The sequence below is a fragment of the Oxyura jamaicensis genome, chromosome 4 (genome assembly GCF_011077185.1).
Source record: "Oxyura jamaicensis isolate SHBP4307 breed ruddy duck chromosome 4, BPBGC_Ojam_1.0, whole genome shotgun sequence".
In the NCBI taxonomy this organism is placed as follows: Eukaryota; Metazoa; Chordata; class Aves; order Anseriformes; family Anatidae; genus Oxyura; species Oxyura jamaicensis.
The window spans coordinates 92,580,609-92,606,223 of record NC_048896.1 but is presented as its reverse complement, the minus strand read 5'-3'; the positions used below and the strand labels follow the sequence as shown (position 1 = coordinate 92,606,223).

Below are 25,615 nucleotides of genomic sequence, written 5' to 3'. Positions count from 1 at the left end.
AGGTGGTCAAATGTTACAAAGGCTTGTGTGGAGAGGTGGTGCAATCTCCATGCTTGGATATACTCAAGGCTCCAACTGGACAAGGCCTGTTGCAACCTTACCTTACATCGAAGGTGTCTTTGCTTTGATGAGGGGCTGGACAAGAGACCTCTGGAGGCCCCTTCCAACTGAAATATGATGATATATTTATATTTATCCTAATTTTGGAATTTTAAGTTCGTAGAACCGTAGAATGGCTCAGGTTGGACGGGACCTTAAGGATCATCTAGTTCCAACCCCTAGGCTGGTGAAGGAGAATTTATCCAGTGTGTGCAATGTGTAGAATAAGCAGCCCAAGAAAATAACATTCAAAGAATATTCTGTGTCATCTTTTTGAATGAGAATTTATCAGTGCTGTGTATTTACAATCTCCGCAGGTGTTTTCTATGCTGTTCATAATGTAAGCATGACTGCAATTGAATGGTGGAGGTGTGGCTATCGATGCTGGTGGGTGATTCTTTAAAGATTGCATTTGAAGTTATTTCAGAAATGAAAAAATTGGCAAATTGAAATGGAAAGACTGAAACAGTTATTTCCTTCTGCCTGGATACTTCCACCTATTCTGGAGGTTGTCATCGTGGTGAAATGGGTAGCTGAACATGAAATGTACCAGCATCTGAAAACTCATCATTGGAAATTGTATTCTGTTCAAATTCAGTAATTCAAATCATTCTTTCCCCAAACTGGATATTTGAGTGCCCGCTTACTGTTTGATCAAAGGTAAAAAAGCAAAACAAAAAACATTTTAGGAGAAGGAAACAGAAAAGTGTAGTAGTCCAGTATGGTCTGCTGCAGATGATTATATCATTTTGTAGAGTTACAATTTCATTTTAGTAAAGTTGTTTTGGATAATGATTGAAATAACGTGGTAATAACAATTGCTTTAACCTGTCCAGATTTTACATTAAAGAAATTTGCACAGTCTTCTTGGAAAAAAGATTTTTCTTCATTTTCCTGGTAGTCATTTGTTTCCTTCAATTTCCCCAGTTGTTATTTAAAGGCAAAACAAAAAGCAAGCAAACAACAACAAACAATTTTTGACTCAAAGAATAAGTTAATTTCATTATTCTTCATACTGCTGGAAGCAGAACTCCCAGTAAATTGAATAATACCCATTTTGGGGAGATTTTGACTTTATCTGTTGCATAAATAGAATGAGAGATCTGTTTCTTGAGCTTTTTGCTGTTCTTTATGGGAAATATTTTTGTTAAATAAAATTATATTGCATGTTACAGAGAAACTAGAGTACTAACTCACTGCATGTGTCTGAAGTATTTCGCTTCCATTACTCTACATTAACTGAAACTGAAACTCCTGGGAATCGTTTTCCTTAGATTTTAGTGATGTGTAGGACTGCTTTGAATGCCGTTTAGGAGAGTTCACAATCAATATACTCATCCTTAGTGGAGGTAGTCGTTGAGGCTCCCTCAGTAGCTATTGGAGAGAGGCTTTTGAAGTCACCTCTACCCACGGTGGTCCAGTGTCCTTCACCTCTGCCTCCTTCAGGAGTGTCACCTTCTCTGTTTTGCCCTTCCTGGGAGAAATTTCAGCATAGTTTTATGTTGAAATATATATTTTTATATAGTTGCCTGCTGTCCTAGTTTCATATTCAGTTTAAGATTATTTGAATCCTTTTCTGTTATTTTTTCTAATACAATGCCTTACTCATTGGAAAACAAACAAACAAAAACATAGTGTTAAATCCTGTATTTTGGATGCAATGGTTGTTAAGGAAATATTTTTTTTTCTTCAATAAAATAAACCCAGAATTACTTAGTGAAAGCTGGAGAAGCTTAGTAAAGAAATTACCTTCTCTCTCCCCCCTTCCCCCTCCCCCCCCCCTCTTAATACTTTGTCTGCTTTGTGGCTGAGTTCTTTAAAGAACTCAGTCTTAAATAATGCTGTCTTAAATATTCAAACAGATTTATAACCCAGAAGGTGTCAACAAAATATGTTGAATATCAGCTAACGACTTTGCTTTGTAAAATATGTGCTGTTTAGTGCTAAGTACCATTCAGACCCAACAACACAGCCCCAAAGTCCTCTAAACCCAGGGACTGCACAAGTTGTGTGTTGTGCTGTTCCTGCAGTGTAGCATGCCCTCATGTGGTTAGATGCAATATCTTCCTGGAGTGAGTCAGGCACGCTCTGAATTTATTCTCTTTTCTGCTAAAGATCTGAGAAAAATAAAGACTAAGAGCAAACTAGGAGATAGTCTGACACTAAGATTTTAAATACTATTTTTTCTCTAAAGCTCTCAAATGATTTGGTGCTTGGAGATCAGAAAAAAACCGTGCTAACATTTGGTTCTGATTCAGCAACAGATGCGTGCGTTTTGTTTGTCGTGCCTTTTGAGGTTTGGAGGATCCACTTACCAATATTTAGGACAAAGTGGCTTCGTTTCTGATTGGCTAACACTGATTACTTTAAATATGGCAGTGGAAATTTCTTTGTTGATTTTCTCTTGCTTAATCCATAATACCAGCAGTCTTTTACTTTTGATACAGTTTGAGTACCACAAGGCTTAATCTTGTGCTAATAATAAATAGCAAGCCGTTTATGCATTTCTCTCATAATGCATGTTATGAGTTTGAAAGCTTGATTATTAGGTCTGTATTCAGCTTTGGAAGGAATTGGAGCTAATGAGGTGTTATTTTGGATCTTTTATTTCTCATAATTTACGTAGATTGCTAGCAGCTTGTCTTGAGGGCTTCATAGCCTTAAAGCAACTTGCCTATCTTAATGACTTTTCTTGTACTTACGTAAGTAGCGTACCAAAGTCATGCCCCAAAATAAGAATCGGTGAAGTTAGAGAAAAACAGGAAAAGGCACTTACTTTATTGATGGCATTCAATATTTTAATTATCAAGGCAAAGAAATGGTGTCAGTATGACGTTTGGACTAGTAATAACTTAAAAAGAAGTTAAATTAAAATTATTGAATGCAAGGAATTATTTCATCCTCAGTTACTTCTCGCTTGTTGCTAAGACGATTGCGCACTACTGAAAGTTAATGCTTCTGCCTGCTTTGAGGTCCCTGCTGCTCAGTGTGTATTTTCTAATCATATGGAGCTAACTAACCTGCCTTTACTGGCTTCAACATTTGAAGTTCCGAAATGACTGCACGCCGTTGTCTCACAAGGAGAATGATAAACAATTAAGATGGTCATAAGGTCATGGGCAGGAGGAGTTAATATCTCTAGATGTTGCTCCGAGTTCTGTCTATGCTATATGAAACCCATAAACGTATTTGGTGTGGAGACTGGGAAGGCTCAAAGGTCTGGAGATACCACGTCCTTTCAGGCACCCTTTCAGGCTGCTGGAGTGTAATTCATAAATCCAAATTCTATGATAATTCTTAGGCTTCCTGTTCAACACATGGAGAAGAGAGATGCTTATGGGTGAGAGTGACAAAATAGTGGGAGAAACGTTGAAGAAAGTGGAGCTTTTTGAAATGCCGTCCCTTTCTGGAACCCATGTTTCACTCTGAGCTTGTTAATCCGGTGATTAACAGACTGCGAGTTTGCTTGAAGTTGGTTTAAGTCCTTCTTCACAGATGAAAAATGGCTTGTTCATGGTTTAAAAAAACCCAACCACGTTACTTTGGCAGCCCACTGTCTTAGAAAATACTCTGGATGCTTAGGTACTCACCCATGAAGGAAGAAGCCTGGATTCAGCTCTCCTGAGTCTGGGGTACCTCAGACCCACATTTCTTACCCTCAGGACAATGCTCTACCACCAGTTCTCAGCTTGGCCTGTCAGCCAGGTGAGATAGTCCTCCTGCTAAAACACAGCGTTAAGGCAGGAAGAAGTTACTAAACATTGAACTAGAGAGGTAAGTTTATGGGATTGCAGCCTCAGGGATGTTACAGGAGTTTGAGGCAAGTTTAAGGTGAGGTTTAGGGGCATGCTGCTACTTTTTTACCATATCACTGTTTAGTGTAAAAGGAAGGCACAGTCTAGAGAGCAGAGACCAAAAAAAAATGTCTGTTTTAGCCTTCCCTACTTGTATGTCATTGAAAATGAATGTAACTTGAAATAATGGTATGACCAAAATTGCTTGAAAAAAGCTAAAAAGTACATGGTATAACAAGCATTACTTGAGTACTTCAGTGTTAAATAGCTTGAATGCTTTATACCAAGTCCGTTTGGGGCATTTGAGCAGGTTTACTATAACTGAAGACTCGGGAGATGTTTAAAGTTTAATGAGATGGATAAGATGGATAGATGAAGTAATATGTGGTTATAGCTTACATATAGCAATGAGTCAGTAAGAGGTTAAAATCATCTGATTACTTTTGTGAGATATGGCAGATTTGGTCAAAAATACCAGGAGTGTGCATTTCATCCTGCCTTTGGCAGTTGTGCTTGACTGGGAGCTGTCCGTTTCTGGGAGGGAGTTTGGGCAGTCCGAAGATGCAAAGGAGCATCTTAAATTTGACTTTAGTATTTTACATGCATTATAGACATTGAGCAGATTTTTTTGAGAATCAAACCAATTTTGTTTAAGACTGTTTTCTTGGAGCAATAGTAACCTGGAAGTAATTACAGTTTCCTTAATTGGACCAATTAAACGCCTCCTTAAGCATTTCCAGCTTGGCACAAGCTGGAATTGCCGACGTTCCTAACAAGATACCAGAAATCTGTATGGAGGAAGAGGATTGTTTAGCCCGTAAGATAAGTTTTGCCATCGTAGCAGCACAGACAGAGGACCTTGTAATGAATGTCGTTGCTTGTCCTGCCTCTTCCATGGGCTGGTCGTGGTCCCCATGCAGGTCCCAGCTGATGTGTCCACACCACGGCACGGCCCCATTAACCAGTGGCACTCACTGGCGCTCTTGGTGTTGGGATTTGTGCAAAGGTGGAATGAGCTACAGCAATTGAACTACATTTTTGGTATCTTTAGGGATTTTCCTGGGGTCACAGCAGGGGAAGGTGGCTGGGTGCTGTGAGGGAAACACACTGGGGGTTTGCTGTGTCTGCTATATAAAAGATAATGCTCCGGAAGATGTGTAGGAGGAAAACGTGTGTTTTTGTTGTTTTTGCTTCTTTTTGTTAACAGAACAAGTAGAAGGGAATTCCGCAGAGAATTCATACTTACAGAAGAACTTTAAAATCCTTACTGAAGAACTTTAAAAGTGCCTTATACAATATTCATTCACATGGACTAGGAAGGATATAAGCCTCTTTCCGTGGTGTGAACACTGATAAGAAGAATATAAATGAACAGTGACAGAGTTGCTATCTCTAAATTACATCCTAAAGGTACATCATGTTGACAGAATAGAAATATGCAAATTTGTCCAGAAATTTGTGTAAGGCAGGGGAAAAGTCAATCAAAGCAACTAGCTGTCCTCGAGCTAGATTGGCTGAAAATATTCTGGCTCCAGTCAGCGTTCCCTGAGTTATCTATGTACTGATATCCCATCCAGAAGGTAGGTGTGTCACTGGCTTTTTTAAAATTATTATTATTTTATTGAACATCCTGGCTAATAATGCATCCATTAGAGAGAATTGTCTGCTGATTTGTTAGTTCTTTGATACAGCAGGTGTTTGCAAACATTGAAGGGAGCTGGAATGAGAACAAAAAGACTGGATTAAAGCACTGGCGTTTAGCGTGGGTAGTCACGTTAGTCAATGAAAATTCAAATATCTGTTTTTAACAGAAAAATAAAATTCAGTTTTATGAATTAGGTGGACAGCTGGTGCTAATTGTGCAGAGATAATTACAGGAGTTAATTATGTAAGCTGTTAGAAAAAAAACTATGATGATTTATAGGCTAGGGGCAGCGGCAAATTACTTACGTTGATCAAGAACTTTGAAGATTATTATTAAAAAAAATAGGAAAGATTTATATTGAAGACTGAATCATGTTCAGCAGATCATGTGCGTTCCCAAGAGTAATAATGAAAAAAAAAAAAACACACAGCTTTTCAGGCAGTACTTGAGACTAAGCACAGATAGGAAAAGGAACAAGTTATCTGCTCCCCTGTTTTCCATGTGAATGGAGCTGTAATTCGAAGGAATTTTTACTGCATTTTGCTCAATAAATCTTATGGCATGGTTGGATTAGGATTACCTAATGAGCTACTGCTGAAAGCAAAATGTGAAGTCTGCAGCGTGCAGAGCTGGGAATATGTAAAGCCGAAACTCCCACGTGTTTTTGCCCTGGTTCTGGATGGTCAAAGTGAAGGTCACGAGCTCTGCGTTCAGAGTGGTTCACTACTTGATTTTGATCTTCCCATAGCCATGGCAGTGCTTTAACCCATAAATGCGATCTGTTTCTCTCACAAAGTATGTGAAAGGTCTCTGTTTCATCCTGCTGCCAAAGAAAACAAATTGTGAGAAAAAATTACAAACCCTAAGACTGTTTGGAAAAAATGAAATTCTTATTTACTGGACAGCTGTGATAATTTTTCTCCTGGATGAAATAAACTTCTTTCAGAAACAGGAGGATTCTAAAAACGGTGCTCGGGGGGGATACCATTAGTATTAACCACTGAGGACGTAAGGCTAGCCTTCCACTTGGATGGGTCTTATCTCTAGAAGCAAAAGGGTCCTTACGCTAAAATGTCAGGGCTGTCTTTTTGCAGGTCATTGAGTGTTTCCAGCAGACTGCTGATATGGAGGCACATGAGAAGAGGGGAATGAGAGGAATAACTTGTAGCTGCTCACATACAAAGAAACGCCTCTGGGAAGAGCGAGTTAATATATACTTGAAAATCGGGGTGGCGGGGGCAAATAGCAGCATTTCTTGCAAACAATTAGTAATCTTTCCGAGAGGCCCTTTTATACTGACTTCATGTGTTGCAGCCAAACCATTTATTGCAGTTGTTTTAGAATCATTCAGTTGGAAGGGACCTTCGAAGGTCATCTAGTCCTGACCTGACTTGTTTACGTAGTGTACATTTGTATAGCCGTACTTGATTTACCGGCAGTATTAAAACACACAAGGAGATGAATGCTGTCCACCAGCTGGAAAACCCTACCAGCCCCCTGTCCATATTAACATATTAATGATATAGAACTACCTATATTATGTAAATAATTATATACATGTTAATAATTTCAATACTAAGAAATGACAAGGCCTGAGTACCTGGTGGGCGATCAGTGACGATCCCCAAGGAGTAGTAGTACAGTGCAAAAGTGCGTATCAGTATTTTCCTCCAAAGTGCCCAGATTAGTATGTTGTGTGATGTGGTTATAAAAAATCTTTAGTAACTAATCCAATCCAATTGAAGCAGATACAGGGGAAAGAGGTTTGTGGGGGGAAAGTTTTGCAATTCCTAAACTTTCGGCCCATGCATTTCAGAAATCTGCAGGGAGGACAGTTCAATTCATGCCGTCAGGAATGCTCTTCTTTCCATGAGCTGCTGACTGGGATTAATTTGATGAATGTCTGAGCCAGCTCTGGCCCCTTTCACTGCTGGCATCCCTGCCTGACCGTGACCTCTGCAGCAGGGAAATCTGTGCTAATACAGTTTTCTCCTGTTATCAACGACGTCTTCACTTTTCTTTTGTGCTGCTGGAGCTGTGTAAGGAAGACTTAATTCGGGGTGGGACTGAGCTATTAATTAGTGAAGTTCTGTTGTTCCAACAGAGATCTGTGCTAGAACTGCGTGAAGCTTCTTTAATAAAACAGGAGAGCAAGGTTCCCTAGTGTGATCACAAAGCCAGGATCATTATAGGATTGCCAAATGAGCTTATGGTAATTATCAAGTGATATATCTGATAATTGTACTAATTTTTTGTGAGATCTGCATTAATTAGTAACTTAAACTGATACAGACATTCTTTCCTTTGTACATGCATAGGTGGGGTAAGTTATTTAAAGTAAACCAGTTAGCTTTAAAGCCCTGGCAGAAAAATCTTCTTCTCCCCATGAATACAGTTAAAATCCTCCGGGTAGACACTTCTCAAAAAACTCAAGCACAGTGTTAATAAGAACAGGTTATTTCTTTTCTTTCTTTTTATTCTACAACTTCAGTTATAGGCTGACGTATGGCTTTGTTCAAAGGGGAAAGCAGCTAAAGTGTCATGGGTTTTTCTTTCACTGATGGAAGAAATTTTCCTCTCCCAGCACGTCTGACTTCTCTGAGTGGTACTGCTAATTCTGGCAGAGATTGCTTTCTTAGCAGTTCAGACTGTTAATTTCATGTCATTTCAAATAAGCTGACACCAGGTATCCCAGGTGGGCAAAATTGCCATTCTGTTTTTCATGAGCGGCTTTCTTTCTGTAAGAGCTGTGTGTTGTGCAGAACCCAACCTGGCCGTGCAAAGGCTGGAATCCAGAATTCCCCTATCCCAAGCAGATGTCCCCAGCCCATGCTGGAGAATGGTTCCTCTCCTTGCTTTGTTGCCTTTCGGTCTTAGGAATCTTCCAGCTGTTGCTGTGTGATGGTCCAGCTTTGTTTGGAGAAAAGGGAGCCCCAGCACTGCAGTTAGTACACAGTTTATCATTTATGGGAGGTGGGAGATCTCCTTTGCACCAGGAGGCTCCAGAACTTTACTCCCTTTAGCTCTTTTTATCAGGTCGTTCTATTAAAGTATATAGCATCTTTTCTGGGATCTTGAATAAAATCTGCTTTATAAAGAAAAATCATTGTATCTGTACAAATCATTGTACATTTTTATTTTTTTTTGCCTTATATTGAGCCTGAAGCTCTTGTTTCAACATCTGTCTGTCTTCCTGTACTCCAGGGGCCCAGGCTGGATATTCCAGATGCAATTCAAGCAGTGCTGGGTGGAGGGGGATGATCACTTCCCTCAGTCTGGCTATGCTTCTGCTGAGGTTTAGGCATGAAGAGTATAGAGTAAGAGTATCTTTCTCTGCTTAGTAAGCGTATAGCATACAGTATTAAGAGTTTATCTTAAGGTAGAAGAGTGCAGGTATTGTTGGCTGCCTTTTCTGCCAGGGCAGACTGATGGCAGCTTGTTGCCTATGAAGGTCCCTCAGGTCCCTCGAAGCAGATTTGCCCCCCAGCCCCTCAGTCCCTAAACCTTATGGCTAGGGGTTCCTCCGGTACTGGTGCACGACCAGGCACTTGTCTTCATCGACTTCTATGTGGCTCCTGTGAGTGGCAGCCCTGCCCTGGAGTGCATCGACTGGTCCCCAAGCTGCTGTCATCTGGGACTTGATGCAAGCCAACTTCACTGCTGGCACCAGGTCGTCTTCATCCCTAACAGAGAAAGTCATCTAGGAATAAATGCAGAGGAGTATCTATAGCAGGCCTGGAAGTCCGCACCAATCTTCTCTGAATCAGTGCAAAAGGAAGATGACTGTAAATGTTCATCAAATGAGGTGCTCAGCTTTCTAGGCATGGCAGTAGCAATTCCAGTAGAGATTTTTGTCTCATGGCACAAGACTAGGAAATTTCATCAAATCCTTTGGAAAATATTTACATTTTGGAAAGAGTATATACACTCTGTGTCTGCTTGTCAGTGCTTTCTTTGTATATGTCATTTCAGCACCCTGAGCCTTTCCCACGTGCTCAGAAATTGTATTGGGAATGGAGTTTCTGGCACTTGCAGATTTTAGATGTTTTGCTACGCTCGTAAGTTCTCATTATCTAGTTTTGATTTGCTGATTACTTTTTGAAACTGTACATTAGGAGCAGACCATGTTGAGCCACATTATTCTGCACATGTTGACATGTGGTTGATGAATTTAGAACGTGGAGGCTTTTTTTGAAGGACATGTATTTACATGTATAAATTATTGCTTGTGGCAGAGATTTCAATTTTATGCTTTTGTTACAAGTAGCTGAAAGGTGTGTATGTTAAAGTAAATCAGGATGTAGTGTGCATTTTCTTTTCTTAAGGAAACTAACCTCTGGTGTTTTCTTCTGGTGCAGTAAATGAGACTGTCTCTGAAATGAAGTATTTTTTTGATCAAATTAGTTTGGGACCTTGATTCAGCAAAGTAATTAGTTTTATCTATTAAGGTCATTTAAGTGAATGTGCTATTGAGTAATTTTCCAAGCAGTTTGAAGTATCTGGAATAGAGAAGTGAAATTAAACCGGAGTTGGGAGAGTTGATGTGCAGAAGGTTGGAGACCTGAGTGACCCTGCTGGGGCCGGAATCGATGCATCCTCCCCATCTCCCCTGTCCACAGGACATGTTACAACAAGCGATGTTCAGATGTTCCGCTGGTACATGCTGACAATTAGAATGTTCTTTTTCTTTGTAGTTACTATTAAGAAATGTTTTTTCATTAACTTATATCAGCCTTTTCTCTGATTTTAGAATATGCGTGTGTGTATATATATATATATATATATATATATATATATATTATCCTAGGGAATTTGTTGTCAGGGAAAAACACTTCAAGTGAATCTTAAAGCTCCAAACATCAAAGTTGTTGGGTTTTTGTTTTGTTTTCTTTCTAATAACAATGTGAAAAATCTCTCTGTTCCTGCTCTTGTCCTCTTAACCTGGAATCAGGGTTAAAAAGAAAATTGTCAGGTCACCAGTAATCTTATTGTTGAAGAGGGCTCTCAATGAGAGCAGGAACTGCTCTGTCTCCATTTCCTTTTAATTCTGTTTCAGATACTTAGAAACAAACAAGCGGATTGCCAGGGTTTCATGTAAGTCCATGAAAATTGCCAGATAGGAGTGGTCCCTGCTGTAGTCCAATTCTTGTACTAATCAGTTTGCAGAACTAACCTAAAAATAGCAATGTATTAGGAAAAAAAAGTCCAGAATAGCAACCAGCTTCGTTATAAGGGGCACTCAGTCACTCTCTTTTTATTATTGAGTTTAATAGAAATTAAATTTATGTAAAACTGATCTGAGAGCCCAGTTAGGTTCAAGATTTGCCCTTTGTTTTTCTGTGAATGTGCTTACCTGTTATACCAGGTCACCTCTTCGTAAGCAAAATAAATAAAAAAAAAAAATATGTTGGCTTCTGAATGATGCTATTTAGGTAGTGGGGAGGTGATATTGCTGTTTGTCTTCTGTGGTTTGAAGTCTTTGCTTTACATTTACAAATCATTGAAGGTGTATTGGCACACAATATGTTTGTAGCACCAGTTGTGAACTCTATTCTCTTGCTAGCCAGTTTCGTGTATGATTTTGTGGTTATATTTGAATCCATGCTTTTGACAGGCCAGAGATTTTTAAATATTTTTTAAAATGCTGGGAAAACAAAAAAAGCAAAAAAAAAAAAAACAAAAAAAACAAGCAAATAGTAATAATAATAAACAGAAAACAGCAAAACTTTAATGAGAGAATTGGGATCAAGGGGAATACACCAGCATTTCCTTTTGGAAAAGCAGATTTATGTCGGTTACGCAGTGTCCTCATGTCCATTACATGACATGGTAAGAAACTCCTCCATCTTCTGGGGCAGCTGGTGATCTCCTTTGTGCTGGGCTGATCTGGACTCATAGCAGCCTGGTTCATGAAGAAGGGCTTTACACTGCTGCTGCTTCCTCCTCCTCTCCAGGGCCTGTGTGTGTAAACCTGCTTTGCACAAACTGCCACGGAAGGAGGTTCTTCGCTGAGCAGCCTTTGAGAAGCATCAACAGACATGTGAGCCTTTTAGGGATATTTTTGTGTTTCCACATATCAGCTGGCATGGGACAAAGCAGTCAGTATTGATGAAAATGTGACAAAATACTTCAGTTCCGTTTATTAATTTTTCATGTATTTTGATAAACTTTTCATATTGTCTTATGGTGTTTTGATTTAATTTCTGTGGGTGTCTGTAATTAGATATCTAAGAAAACTATTTAAATCTGAAACAAGTATCTGCTCTGAGCGTGTTTTCTCTGAAAACAGACAACTCTCAGCTTCTCCCAAAGAACTGTTTCTTTCTTTCTTTCTTTATTTATTTTCTTTTGTATGGATTTTTTTTGTCCATCCCTGTTCAAAAAGAACACTATTAAGAGTTATTCTGAAAACTCCTTAGGCTTACTACAGGTACGGAGAGAAAAAGCTCTCTATATATAAGGCAAAATATATCAACATTTATTTCTAATTTCCTGATTTAATTGAACCTGTAATGTGCCCTTATAACCATCCTTTGAGCGTCTTAAATAAGGTAGGAGGCTTCTAACTGTTGGCCTTTTGGGAATTCAGCAAACTACTCTCCCTCATCTGGGATACCGGCACCTGCAGCTCATCTGATTATGTGTGAAAATCAGAATTCAGCGTTTGTCCTTCTGCCTTCTTGGAAAGAAAAAGGAGCAGTAACTGATTCCCAGCCAGCTCCCATTAAGCAAAACACACATAATTAAAACTGATGGATGTTCCACCAATGACTACTTTTCATTCTGCTTTGCACATGACGTGCTTATCTATTCAAGAGATGGATTTTTGCAGGGCTTCTCCCATACTTAGCACTTTTAGGAGGAAAGCCTCTCTTGTTGCACGGTACAGTTTGTGTGAATTAAATCAGGATATTTACTTTGCTATGTAGGTATGTTTTATTTGAAATTGCCTGTCGAGAGTTGTTATGCTCTGAGGGCTATGTGTAAATGGCTTGTTGCTTCTCCTGAGAACATTGTTGGACTAGTAAATCCAGCATGTTGAACCATTTTATTAAAGCATACATCTATATTTATCTAAAATACATCTTCTATGTGTACCATCAAAATGTTTTGGAGATTATTGTGATAAAATATTTATTCAGGATTTATTTCACTTAACTGAGAAATCTTATACCTATTTGCTTGTTCTCACCGTGGTTTTCTGTGTTTCTCCCCTATTTTATGATACAGTATCTACTTCTAGGCACAAACTTATCTTATTCTTTGACAGCTATGGTCCCCATTCCTGTTTGTTGACTGCAGCAGCTCAGTACTTCTAGTTGGTCTTACAAGAGATGTGTAGGTAAGGTTAGATGAAAAGAATCTTGGTAGTTGAATCATTCATAGAAGGAGCAGACTTGCAGATATAGCCCAGTCCTGTCACATTGACTTTTATTATTTTTAGTGGAAAACTACATTTTTAGGGTACCAAAAGAGGTCTGTAATCTGACTAATCCCCGTGTCTTCACGGGACTTTAGCATTCTTCTGCCAGCTCCAACTTACTTGTGTTTGTGCTAAGAATTTGATTATTTTTTTTTAAAGCTATTGGCCCCTGTCAATACCTGAGAGAGATCTGTAAAATACTCTGATTTGACTTCATTTATTGACCAACCTTTCTTTACTTCAGATCTTTTTCTTCCCTTTATTATCTCACTGTTCTGGCAATGTACCTCTGGTTTGTTCATTAAGTTCAGACAAATAAGATCAAGTTCCAATGTTGTTCTCTTCCTTTTTGGATCACTACGGTGAATTTCAGTAGGTGCTCAATCAGTTTTGTTGCCTGTTGCATCTGAAAGGTTGTCTTAGTCCTCTCCATGATGTACTGGACAAATCCATTCTGTTGGATAAACCTGAGTTACATTACAGAGTTATCCTGATGTCTTCATAAAGTTCTAAAATTTTTAAATAGACAATTATCGGCCATGAAAGGATCTTCAGGAAATTTTATTGAATAACAATTTCATGGGAAAAATAATAAAAAAGAAATATTTCTAAATAGAAGTAGTGGAATAAAACAGATGATGGCAGAATATTATCCTGCTGTATCCAGGCATTTTTTTTCCCTGTAACTCTCTGTATATGGTGTTTTCAAGCCTTGACAGCCTTTTCTATTTTATTTTTATTAAGCTTCCTTAGTCTCCCTGTTTTCAGATGTGGTTGAAAGAGCACAAAGAGTGTGATGAAAGGCTCTTTGGTCACAACTGTAACACATTGTCATCCTTCTTGTAATAGGAACGGGATGGCAGTGAGTTTTTTTTTACTTCCTTTTAGGATCTTTCTTGCTTTGTATTGTCTGTCAATTGCAAAGATTTCTTTATTATTTTTTTTCTTACTGTAATTTTTTTGGTTATCACACAGATATGCCACTTATATAGACTGCTCTGGGTGAATTGGATCACTGAGCATTATGGATCCATTGTTTTTTTCATGTATTTAACACCTGATGATATCTGATATTTGGGCTTTACAGAAAAAAACATTCTGTTATAACTGGAGTGATGTTAAATTTTTGTGGTCCATCCACCAAAAAGCTGTGATGTATGTGCTGTATTGTATATGCTGTGCTGTATTGTTAAGCCATGTGGTTTGGGTTTCTGATCTGACACCTGAATAAGGAATTCTTGTAGGAGATTCTAAAAATATGAAAGCAGATTTCCTTTCTTTTTAAACACTAGGGAGAAAGTGTTATCAATTCACTGTCCAGTGTTGTCCTACACTAATGTGTTATAAATATACTGAAGCACAATTACACAGAATAGTTTTAACCTGTATAATCTTTGCAGCAGGAACTACTCATTCCTTAATGTCTAGAAAACAGCCACAATGGTTTTGTCACTGCTTTGTCACCACTGTAAGTGGTGGTACTTATCTCTAGAGGAGATTGCTTTTCAAATAGTTACTGACCTCTGTGTGTGTTGGGTTTTCATTTTAATGGCTTATTCATTTTTTTTAAATGAAGACCAGTGACAAAAGTTTCTCTTCTTTCTCCCCTTCCCTGTGTGCCTGCTGATTTGCCTAGTCCAGACTAAATACAAGCTAAAAGTAAAAACCTTTTTTTGGGGGCATGTGCTGCCATGCTTCAGACTTTGAACTTTATTTTTTAAATATTCAATGCATGTGACCATTGCATCATTTCAACAGAAAATACTGAGAACGTTGAATTAGGTGACTATTTTGCTCTTAAGAGCTGAAAAATTGTTCAGACTTAACGAAAATTCTTTTTTCTTTCCCAAAGGTAACAACGCTCGTTAACACAAGCAATAAGGGACCGTCTGGCAAGAAGAAAGGGCGCTCCAAGAAGGCTCATGTGTTGGCTGCCTCGGTAGAGCAGGCTACTCAGAACTTTTTAGAAAAAGGAGATCAAATCGCTAAAGAGAGCCAGGATCTGAAGGAGGAACTTGTTGCTGCTGTAGAGGATGTACGCAAACAAGGTATGTGGAACAAACTGTTCAAGGGTGTAACTGACACGGTTGAGTCTCTTCAGGATTTCTTCTAAAACAAGTGTATCAGCTTCTCTGATAGTGTAGTATAAGACAAACCACTCTTGTACTACACTATATGTATAATATTTATGTATATACATAGCATAGTGATATTAATATACCTCTACCTTTGTCACTGGCAATGAGTATAAAGACTGTTTTAACTTTGTAAAGCAGTATGTACAGTTTTTTACCTTTTCCTTGTTCCACCACCAAGTAGTAAACTCAAATATTATTCACCAACCATGCTGCCCAATGCTAAAGCTTATCGTTTAATTTTGAACTTGCTTTTTATTCTGCTATGTAACAAAATGATATAATTTGTCACTTAGCTAAACTTTGAGTGGTAGTTTAAAGTCTGTGAATGCAAATGTAGAATTAGTATTATGGTACATACTTTTCTGAACAATCTAATTGTGGTTTCGAGGATGTATTGAAATACACGCAAAGGTTATCATACTCTGAAAATATACAGATAATTAAAAACATTTTTGTGGAGTATTGGTGATAATAAGATAAATGTTAACATTAGTTTTCAACCCGTGTAGGTAAAACTGCAAGTTTTAAGACACGCAGCCTTACAGAAAATTGCTTAGTTGGGCATTGGAGTCAGCCATGGGATAATATTTTCTTTACTGGCAGAACTAATGCTGGCTTTGCAAAATGTAATTTTTGAAATATAAATCGGTATTATAAGAGAACTGCTTTGAATAAGGCTCTGAAACTTCAGAAATATCGTGGATATCCATGGTTCTGTGGGTATCATCTGAGAGTTTTCCTTCAGAAGGTGAAATGTATGTCAGATACTTTCAGATTTACATGTGTAGGGGGGGGAAAATATATTTTCAATATATGTCCATAAGAAAAACTTACCCTTTTATTCACGTTGATTGTAATTGTCTTTGTTATAACAGAATTAAGTACCTTTTGGTATTTTCCATTGTAAATCCTATAATCTAAAGATCTTCCGTGTCATCATTCCTAGGTTTTAGAACAAGACTGGCAGATTTCCAACTGAGATTTAGAAAAAGAGTCTCAAGCACTTAAGTAAAACATACTCACTGATTTTCAGTGAGGCCCCCAGCACTCATTTGATATTTTTTTTTTCAGTTCTCAAAAACTGGACTCATACTCAAAACTGGACTCAGTGATCATACGAGTGGGCAGGCTTACAATCCTGTATACATAAACGTTGACCTGTGAATATTCCAGCCTGTTCAGTCCTGAGGCTGTCTTACACTATATATACATTTGATTTCACAGTTTTCATATTTCTATGTTGTTTTTTTTTTTTTTTATTTTTTTTATATTAAATTGCCAGTACATCATAGTAAGTTCAGTATTTGCTGTACACTCATATGCCAGTTTTCTGTTTTTATTCATTTCTTTTTGTTTTCTTTTCGAATGTTGATGCTGATACTTGGTTGTTCTGTCATGAAGTTTCATTTGTCAGCTACTTCAGTTTCTTATTGCTTACGTTATTTTGTGCTATGTCACATTCTAGAAGAGCATCTTCAGTGTTCCTTCTGAATTTGTAGCTTCTTCCTTTGGGGCTGTGATGCTGACTCAATTTTGCTAGCTTCTCTTGAGGAGCTTTCTACTGTCTGAGAGTCATCAGCCCTGATCCATCAGTCATGCTCTCTGATCCAGGCTTATGCACCTCATTCATTAGCAGTGTCTGAGCTCCTTATTTAGCTTTCTTTGTCATTAGATCATTATAGTTGTTAACAATGATTTCTTTGCACACTACGCTTTGTAAAGCTAGAGGCATTTAAGAAGAATGTTGTGGAGAGTTTTGTTTTTCTTCCTGAAAATGATTTTCTGACTTTTTAATTGCTAACAAGCCTTTTATTCTTTTAAAATCCAGTTTTTTGTTGTTTTGTTTTGGTATTTATTTATATATTTATTTATTTTAAGGTGCAGGCAGTAGAGAGACGAATAGAGAGCTTAAGCAGTATTGTGCAGAATGATACAGACATCTTTTGTCAACCACCTAGAAAAATTTATGTCAGAAAAGTGGAACAGCTTTTTTGGGTCTGTACAACACGAGTCCATAATTAAGAAAGCAGGAGATGCCAAATGTCGTTATTAGCACACGAGCCACATAAACAAGACCGGCCTTGGTGCAGCGAGGAATGATATGTTTAGCTCAGTGGCATAAAGAGCTGGATTAATAAACTGGGGCTGTGTTTTGCCAGACTATTGCTTGTTGATTCTCTGGCAAAATTCCAGCTTGGATAATTACACCATCAACCTAAAAATGTCTCCTGCAGTTACAGCTGGCTCTGGTGTTCCTCGTTTCCTGTCTTAAATTGCTTTATACAGGTTTGTGCTACTATATACAGTTGTAATTCATCCTGGACAGACTTGCTTTCCATTGATAGCTGTATAACAAGTGTACTCTATCATTTGTGAAATACTTTGGAAGGAATATGGCTGAAAAGAATATGTAGTTTTAAGAATATATAGCTTTAAGAAAGAATATATAGCTTTAAGACTCTTGGAATCTTAAGGGATAAATTATATTTGGATAGCTGTAGAAAATTCTGATGATCAACAGTTTTGATTTACAAAGCTGAGTTGTAAAAAAAAAAATATATCATCAGATTTCTAATGTTTTTCTTTTTGCATTTCACACAGTTTTATGAAAAAGTAAATATTTTATGTATAAAACTCATAAGTGTGTGTGTGTGTGTATCCCATAATAATTCTATTATACGTCCAGTTTGGTCCCATAGGTCTTAAAAAAGAAAAAATAGTGAAAATAAGCTTCAGTTCAAAGCCATGTAAGTGAAATTATCCAGTTGCTATATGACCGAATAATTTGTGGCATGGCTGTTTATTCACATGTTGTCAGAGATGTGTAAAATATCTCCGAGACGGGGAGCAAACGAAACACTGATGTTTGTCATTTGTGTCTTCGTTCATTAGAGGTGAGGGAAAGCAGACAGTCTTCTGCTTACTGAAATTTTGGGAGGAGTGAGATTTATATATATATACATATATATATATATTTGATTTTAATAACCCTAGGCCCTGAAACTATAAGGCTTGAGAAATACAGAGGATCAAAGAGGAACTTGTAAGAAGACGAGAAATAGTCTGGGGAGAGGACAAGATTGGCATGTTTCCCTGGCATAGGTGTCAAAATGCAGTTGCTCCTTTATTGATCATTGCAATCGATCCTTTATTGATCATTAGAGAGGAAGGATGTTCCCTGTGGAGGAGACATTCAGGCTGTGATTCACATGAAAGTCTACAAAAAATTGTTGGTCTGTGGGGCTCAGGTCAAATAAATTTATTAAGAAGCAGTTTAGGGTGCCAAGGGAAACAAGACAAGGAAATAGATTGGGTATATTTATTATATCTATTAAGTGACTTAGGAAATGTCTGTCTTAGGAAATTAGTGCTTTTAGTATAATTTTCCTAGAAATTTTCTGGCAAATAACTAAAAACTTCATTAGAAACATGATTAGGTCCAGCAGCAGGTGGTTGTGTGTTTCAAATTCGGCTTTTCAAGGAGGGTAGATGCAACTTCACACCGTAATCTGAAATTTATACTTCAGTCAAGGAACAGAAAATAGCAGCTGACATTTTTCATGTTTGACGACAACATAAACTTGAGGTAGAATTAATTTTCTGCTCATTGAGATTTATGCACGTTGCATAAAAAGAATATGATCCATGTGCTGTTATGAGCGCCAGTAAACTTGAAAGTATATATCAACAACTGGCACAAAATGACTAGTATTCTTAGCAACATTTTTCTTGGTGATGGAACATGCTAAAAAGTATGTTTTTGATGCCTTTCTTAAATTCACATACACAGTACCAGGTTTTTTATAACAATATATGATAATGCTACTTTTTAGCTCATATGCCTCTTTTGGTTTCAATGACAACAGCATGGCACAGAGAGATTATTCTTTTTTAAAATCCTTCTCCCCCTTCTTCCTGCAAGTTTTGATACTTTCTCTAACAAGCTTTTTTTTCTTTTTTTTTTTTAAAAAAAAAAAAAAAAATTAAAAAAATTACATTTAAGTCCAAGGTGTGAACTTTTCTCATAGAACGTTAAACTGGTGGACTGTATGTACTTGCTCAGGAGAGCTTTCTAGAAGCCCTCATTTACACAACCTACTTTTTCCGCTGTCCTGATTTGGTTTTTGTTTGTTTGATTTTTAAATAGTTGCTCCCATTAGTATCTAAAAACTTTCCTGGAACATGTTGTTTGTAGCAGTTAAATTTAAAACATTACAAACCTTAGTTGAATTGCACTTCGGTTCACTTAGTCAATGAGAATTCAGCGAATGGATGTAGGCTTGCTCTCTCTTTGTGGGTTCTCCAGCATTTTTCCTAATTTATAAATACAAATAAGTAAAGAAATACATGGAAGTAGAATTACTTCCTAAAGGTGTTTCTGTAGAAGCCATTGGTTATCACAATATAACCACCATCTGACACGGAAAAGGAGGAAATCATTTTTATAGACAAAACAAATGAGGAAGTATTGTCTCATTTCTGCATTTGTTTTCAACTCTGAGTCCCAGGGACAGCATTCAAAATGAGGGGTTGATGTGCACTTCAGGGTATCTAAAATTATCTGTTACTGTAATATCTAAGCACCGGTTGTTTGAGGGCTTTTTTGGCATTTTTCTGAGTCTTTCTGACCAATTTTCCAATTTTTCAGTTCTGAGCTGAATGAAAGAACTGTTGGATATTTGGTTTGAATCTGGCTAATATGAGGAAAGAGCTGATCCTAATAGTTTATCACTTAGAATTTGTCTAAATAACCTGAGCTATTACTTCCTACCTGGATTAGGTGCTATTATTTAAAAAACAACAATAATAAAATATTATCTTGCCTTTTCACTTAAAGCTATGTTCTCCCTAAGTTTACTTATAATCCTCTTCAGTGAAATATGTGAGAACGTTTTTTTTTCTGCTTACAGGATTTAGTGATTTCTATTTCTAGAGAGAGAAAAAGTCCGTGTGTACGTTTGTGTGTGTGTAGAAAGAAATAATTGAAGAGCAGTAATTTATTTTAGGCAAATTAATAGAAATTTGTGTTTCTGAAAGATGAAGTTGGACTTGTGGTCAGTCCTTCTTTATGGGAGGATGAATTTTGGTCTGCGCTTTTGAAAGAACCTGTGTGTATAATAAGCATATTCTGTATTTTGCCAATAGTGTCTATGATGAGGTACTCTACAGCTTGCTTTTTGCCCATCTGTCTGATGGCTCCCATTTGTGCAACAGGAAGCTTTGAGCATGGAGATTTGAAGCTGTGTATTCAACAAGTCATTGAAGCTGTAGCCTGAAAACTCTATCTCGTTATTCAAAAATATTCATAATCTATTTTGAATTGCTTGTTACATTTAGAAGTGAATCCAATGGTTATTCATGTTTGCAGTACTCATCCTAGGAAATATAGCATGCTAAATGTCATTCTATGCAAATTCTCTAATGCTAGCTCTTTCAGTCTGTTTTCAAATCCATTAATTATTTCATCTCTCAGAGAATTTACCTTTTGAAAGACATTAATGTTCCCTTTGCAAAATGATTTAAAGCACTTCTGATGAATGAGCAGACACTGTATAGAATCTCAAAGAGTTGTTACACACATAAATAGTGCCAGGGGTTGCTGCATCCAGCAGCGAGGCAGCTGCAGCTCCATGGCCCCAGCTCCAAGCAGTAGTAGGGCTGAGCATATATTCTTAGTAGGCGCACATACACAAATGAATACAACTCACATATACCACAGGGCATAGCTAGAGAAGTACACTGACCAGTAATTTGTTTCCACATGACCAACCCCTTTTATCCTCTTGCCCCTCCATTTTCCTTTGCTTGTTCCTTCACGTGCCGTCTTGATCATGCTTCTTCCTCACCCATGGTTTCTCCACTAAGCATCCCATAAGCCTTGTTCAGTCCCAAGATGCTTTTCCCCTGTATTGGTTTATACACCTGGGAAGTAAGAGAAAAATAAAGAAGCATGCAATGCATAGAGGTGATTTTCTGTATACATCCCTAATAGCTCAGGCTGCTGGGGAGGTCTTGAACTGTTGAAGATATTGCTTCTAGTTAAAGCCAGCTGAGGACTAAGAGCCTGCACTTATTCTCTGCACCATTTTCAAAAGATGTGATTCTGTACAGCCTTGGTTAGACCTTTTCTAGTATTCATTGCACTTGTCAATATTTTGTTCTAGATCATGGTAGTTTAAGTACATAAAAAGCGACTTCAAGAAATGTTTATTATGAAGGGTGGTTGGCATTTGATATGTTGTCCAAATACCACAGATTTTTTCAGACAGATTTTACAAAAACACAGTGATACGTTTTAAAAATAAAAATTAATGCTGGGTTATTTTGCCTTTCTAATACTATATTTAGTTACATTGTCTTTTTTGAAGCTTAAGTTACTATTGTAGCTTTGTAATGGGAAGAATGAAATTGCTTGAGAATGTCAGCTTCTGACAGTTGTCAAAATTTAAATTTTACTCCCAGATCACAAGTGATAAAAATACCGTACTTCCAGAAATATTTGAATTGAATTGTAAAATCAGGTTCTGTAATCATAGAAGCAATGCTTCTATTAAAAAACGTTGTAATTGAGAAAGAATTGTAGAAATACACTGTAAGCAAAAAAAAAAAAAAAAAAAAAATCAAAGGATTTTAACTAAGGCATATTTTTCAGTATATATTTTACTCCACCACCCATCAGAGTGTACTACTACAGTGCATGAAATTTCAGAATTTAGGTCAAATTTTAAAAATAGTTTTCACTAGGATTTTTTAATTTGTTTTAAAGTAGAGTCTTACAAATTGGAAAAGGTGCCATAGGCAGTTATCTAGCCCTGCTCTGTCTTCTAGCAATAATTTCAAAACCGGGAAGTTTCAGCCCACGTTCAATAATCCCCAGCAGTATTAAATGTGAAGCATTTCAATTAAGTTTTGAGATAACCATGAACAATGGGTCTGCAGGCAGATTTGACTGGCATGCATGAAATCTGTATTTAAGCCTCTGTATTAATTCAGTACAGAGATTTGAATTGAAGTCTCTGACTCCTCAGAACAGCGCCATTACCATAAAGCTGTAGAGCACCATGGGATCAGCCTCTCAGCCTCTCTGTTTGAAGTTGCTCTAATCTATGGGCTTGTGAAATATCGTCTGGATCGCAGCAGAGTGCCTGAAATCACTATTGATTCATTGGGCAGAAATTCTGAACAGAATTTCTTTTTCTTTTTCCTTCATGTTTGGTTGAACAAAAGAAGTTTGATTCACACTTTGAACTGAAAAATTGGTTGTTTTGCAGCCTCAGACTGAAAGTACTTGGAAGGAGAACCTTTCGTAGCCTGGCAATGAAGTGACCTCTGATGACTGTGTGTAGGTGCCCTCTTCGACTTTCATTGCCAATGATGGAAGTTTTCAACAGATCAAAAGCAATACGAGTTTTTTCCAGCTGCCTAAAGAAGCAATGGATAGGGTTAGGAAAACTGAGGGGGTGATCCGGAGATGTGCAGTCACGTTGTCTTGGAGACCCTCGAGGTCTTCAAGAAGCACGTAGATATAGAACTTGGTAGTGTGGTTTAGTGGTGGACTTCAGTACTAGGTTAAAAGTTGGATGAGATGATCTTAGAGGTCTTTTCCAACCTGAATGATTCCATTATTCTATGTTTCCTTCTGTGTTCTTTGTTTTTGACTGCATTTTCCATGACATGGTCATGGCATCCAACTTTAAGAGCAGCTGTAAAGAAGCTTCACTCTCCAGTACAGGTTAGGCTTTAATTTTGGGTATGGTTTCACAAAGTGGTAGTCAGTGAGAGAAGCAATACAAAATGACAGCATGAAAATCTGCATTACACTTCCTAATGTCTGGATCTTAAAAACTGCAGAAGATTTTAATTAATTATCTCTCCATTTACCGTTTCAACACATTGTTTCTTGCAGTCCATTTTTCACATACTACAAAGGCTTACTATTCTGACTAATATTCTACAGACTGAGGGAATAGAAAATGTTATAATTAAATAACGTGTTGCTCTCCTCAGATAAGTGTCAAATTACCATATTCTGATAGCCAGCTATATCATTTTATCTCAGTTGTAGCCTCTTTATCAAAGACAAACAATTTTTGAAGTTTAGGTCTTCAAGATCTTATGGCTGCTGTTTCTGTAGGAAAACTGAGAGAGGAGGCAGTTCCCTTGAGTGTATGGAATTTATCATTATTTTTATATCGACTGAAAGTCTAGAATCTCTACTGATTGGGATTTATGATGTTTGCAAATATCATTCATCCATTATTGTTTTAAATTTGAGTTTTAGATTTATTTTGTGTTTGTGTGTGCGCGTGTGTTTTTCATTGTGGATAATTCAGTTTCTATCCTTGGGTGATTTCTACAGCATTTGAGAAAACATACATTGTTTTTCTTCACAAAAATGTATCACACCTTCTCATCAGTACTACCCATATTTCATATCTTCCTTTCACCTGTTGCTTTTGTTTATCACTTTTTTTTTAAAGTAAAAAAAAAATCTTAATTTTTTTAAATAAAAAAATGTTAAGAATATGATGACACAAACCTGGGATTAGTGGCTAATATCACAGAGGGCTGCACTGCCATTCAGTGGGATCTGGCTACACAGGAGAGTCGGGTGATATGGAACCTCATGAAGCTCAATAAAGGCAAGTGCAGGATCCTTCACCTAAGGTGGAACAAGCCCCCAAGCACAGGCTGGGGGCTGACCTGCTGGAGAGCAGCTCTGCAGAGAGGGACGTGGGAATCCTGGTGGACAGCAGGCTGACCCATGAACCAGCAATGGGCCCTTGTGGCCAAGAAGGCCAACGGCATTCTGGGCTGCATTTGGAAGAGTGTTGCCAGCAGGTCAAGGGAGGTGATCCTCGTCCTCTACTCAGCCCTGCTGAGGCCACACCTGGAGTACTGTGCCCAGTTCTGAGCTCCCAGTACAAGAGGGACACAGAGCTACTGGAATGAATCCTAGAGGAGGGCTACGAAGATGATCAGAGAGGACTGGAGCACCTGTCGTATGAGGACAGGCTGAGAGAGCTGGGCCTGTTTAGCTTGGAGAAAACTGAGAGAGGAACTTAGCAAAGTGTACAAATATCTGAAGGGAGGGTGTGAAGAAGATGGAGCCAGACTCTTTTCAGTGGTGCCCAGCAACAGGATGAGAGGCAATGGGCACAAACTGAAGCACAGGAAGTTCTGGCTAAAATGAAAAAATACTTCTTTAGTGTAAGAGTGACAGAGTCTCTCAGCATGAGCTGCCTGGAGAGGCCGTGCAGTCTCCTCATGAGATATTCAAAACCCACATGGATGTGATCCTGTGCAATGTGCTCTAGGTGACCCTGCTTAGCAGGGAGTTGGACTGGATAACCTCTGGAGGTCTCTCCTAACCTCAACTGTTCTGTATTGTGTGATCATGTTCATAATCTGCCTGTATCCTTTATCTCACGCCCACCAGAAAGCCCATGTAACTGGTGAGCTGTGGGCAGCAGTAACTCGTGCTGTATTAACCCCAGGCCATATTGGACATGGAAATATACTCGCTTAGAGCCAGGTAGTCCCTGCTTCTGTCGAGTCATTCACAAATAGGCATTAAGTGAGTAGAAATAAGAAATGGTATAAACTAGCAGGGATACAAAGCAATAGAAAACTTACCTTTTAAAACATCTAGTGAGCTGATCAATGGCTAGATCGATCAGTATTACCATCAGTCCTACCCACCTATTCCCTTCTTCCCAGGAGATGATTTACATTGTCAGCTCTCAGTGTGGAGGAACTTGCTGTTCCTGCCATTCTCAGTACTCGCTGGGAATTTTTGGTAAACTTTGTTACAAAAATGTACCTTGCTGGAAAATATCAGTGCTTGAATCTGAAGGTTATCTCAGAAAATATCAATTTCAAGTAAACATTTCATTGGGCCATTTTTTCATGTGATAATACAGAATGATGGAGCTGATTCTAATTATGATTTGAACTTCGTTGACAATGCCTAGGGCATAGATATAATCTACTGACTAACTTGCTTGGCTCTACAGTATTTATAAGCCTCTTCAGGTCACAGAACGAAAGTAATATCCAGAATGATGCAATCTGTCTGTCTGATGGAGAGCAGCACAGTAGTTTTCTTGGAGTGCTTCTTTTTCACTGACTTTTGGAATATCTGTGCATGCTTTTTAGCTGCTGTTCCTTGCTATACCTGATATGTTTCACTTGAGTATAATAATCACGTTTCTCTTTACCATTTTTAAATTGTTATGAAGAAACCCATTAAATGATTAAATTCAAGTCTTTAGTTGCTAGGACTTAGAGCAAAAAAAAAAATTAATTGTCAGTTAAATTCTTCTTATTTTTTTTACAATAATTATTTTAATAAACTTACTCATAGTTCATTAAAAAGCAGCTTTTTCAAGTAAATCCCACTGTAGTTACTTAGTTTGCTCTTGCTTATGTGATGAAATACTCTGCTCATTTTGAATCTGCTTTTTGTCTCAGTTCTGTAGCTATCCAGGAAAAAAAGAAGCAAAGCTTTTTATTT

At 37.8% G+C, this 25,615-nt stretch overlaps 1 protein-coding gene across 5 annotated transcripts in view; it reads left to right on the top strand.

Annotated features, from left to right (window-relative positions):
- CTNNA2 (catenin alpha 2) overlaps nucleotides 1-25,615 on the top strand; it is a 483,606-nt gene that overhangs the window by 84,010 nt on the left and 373,981 nt on the right. For all 5 annotated transcript variants that reach the window (XM_035325436.1, XM_035325437.1, XM_035325439.1 and 2 more), the window contains one exon: nucleotides 14,814-15,009. In XM_035325436.1, the coding sequence (XP_035181327.1) occupies nucleotides 14,814-15,009 (196 nt within the window). The remainder of the gene's footprint in view (nucleotides 1-14,813; nucleotides 15,010-25,615) is intronic.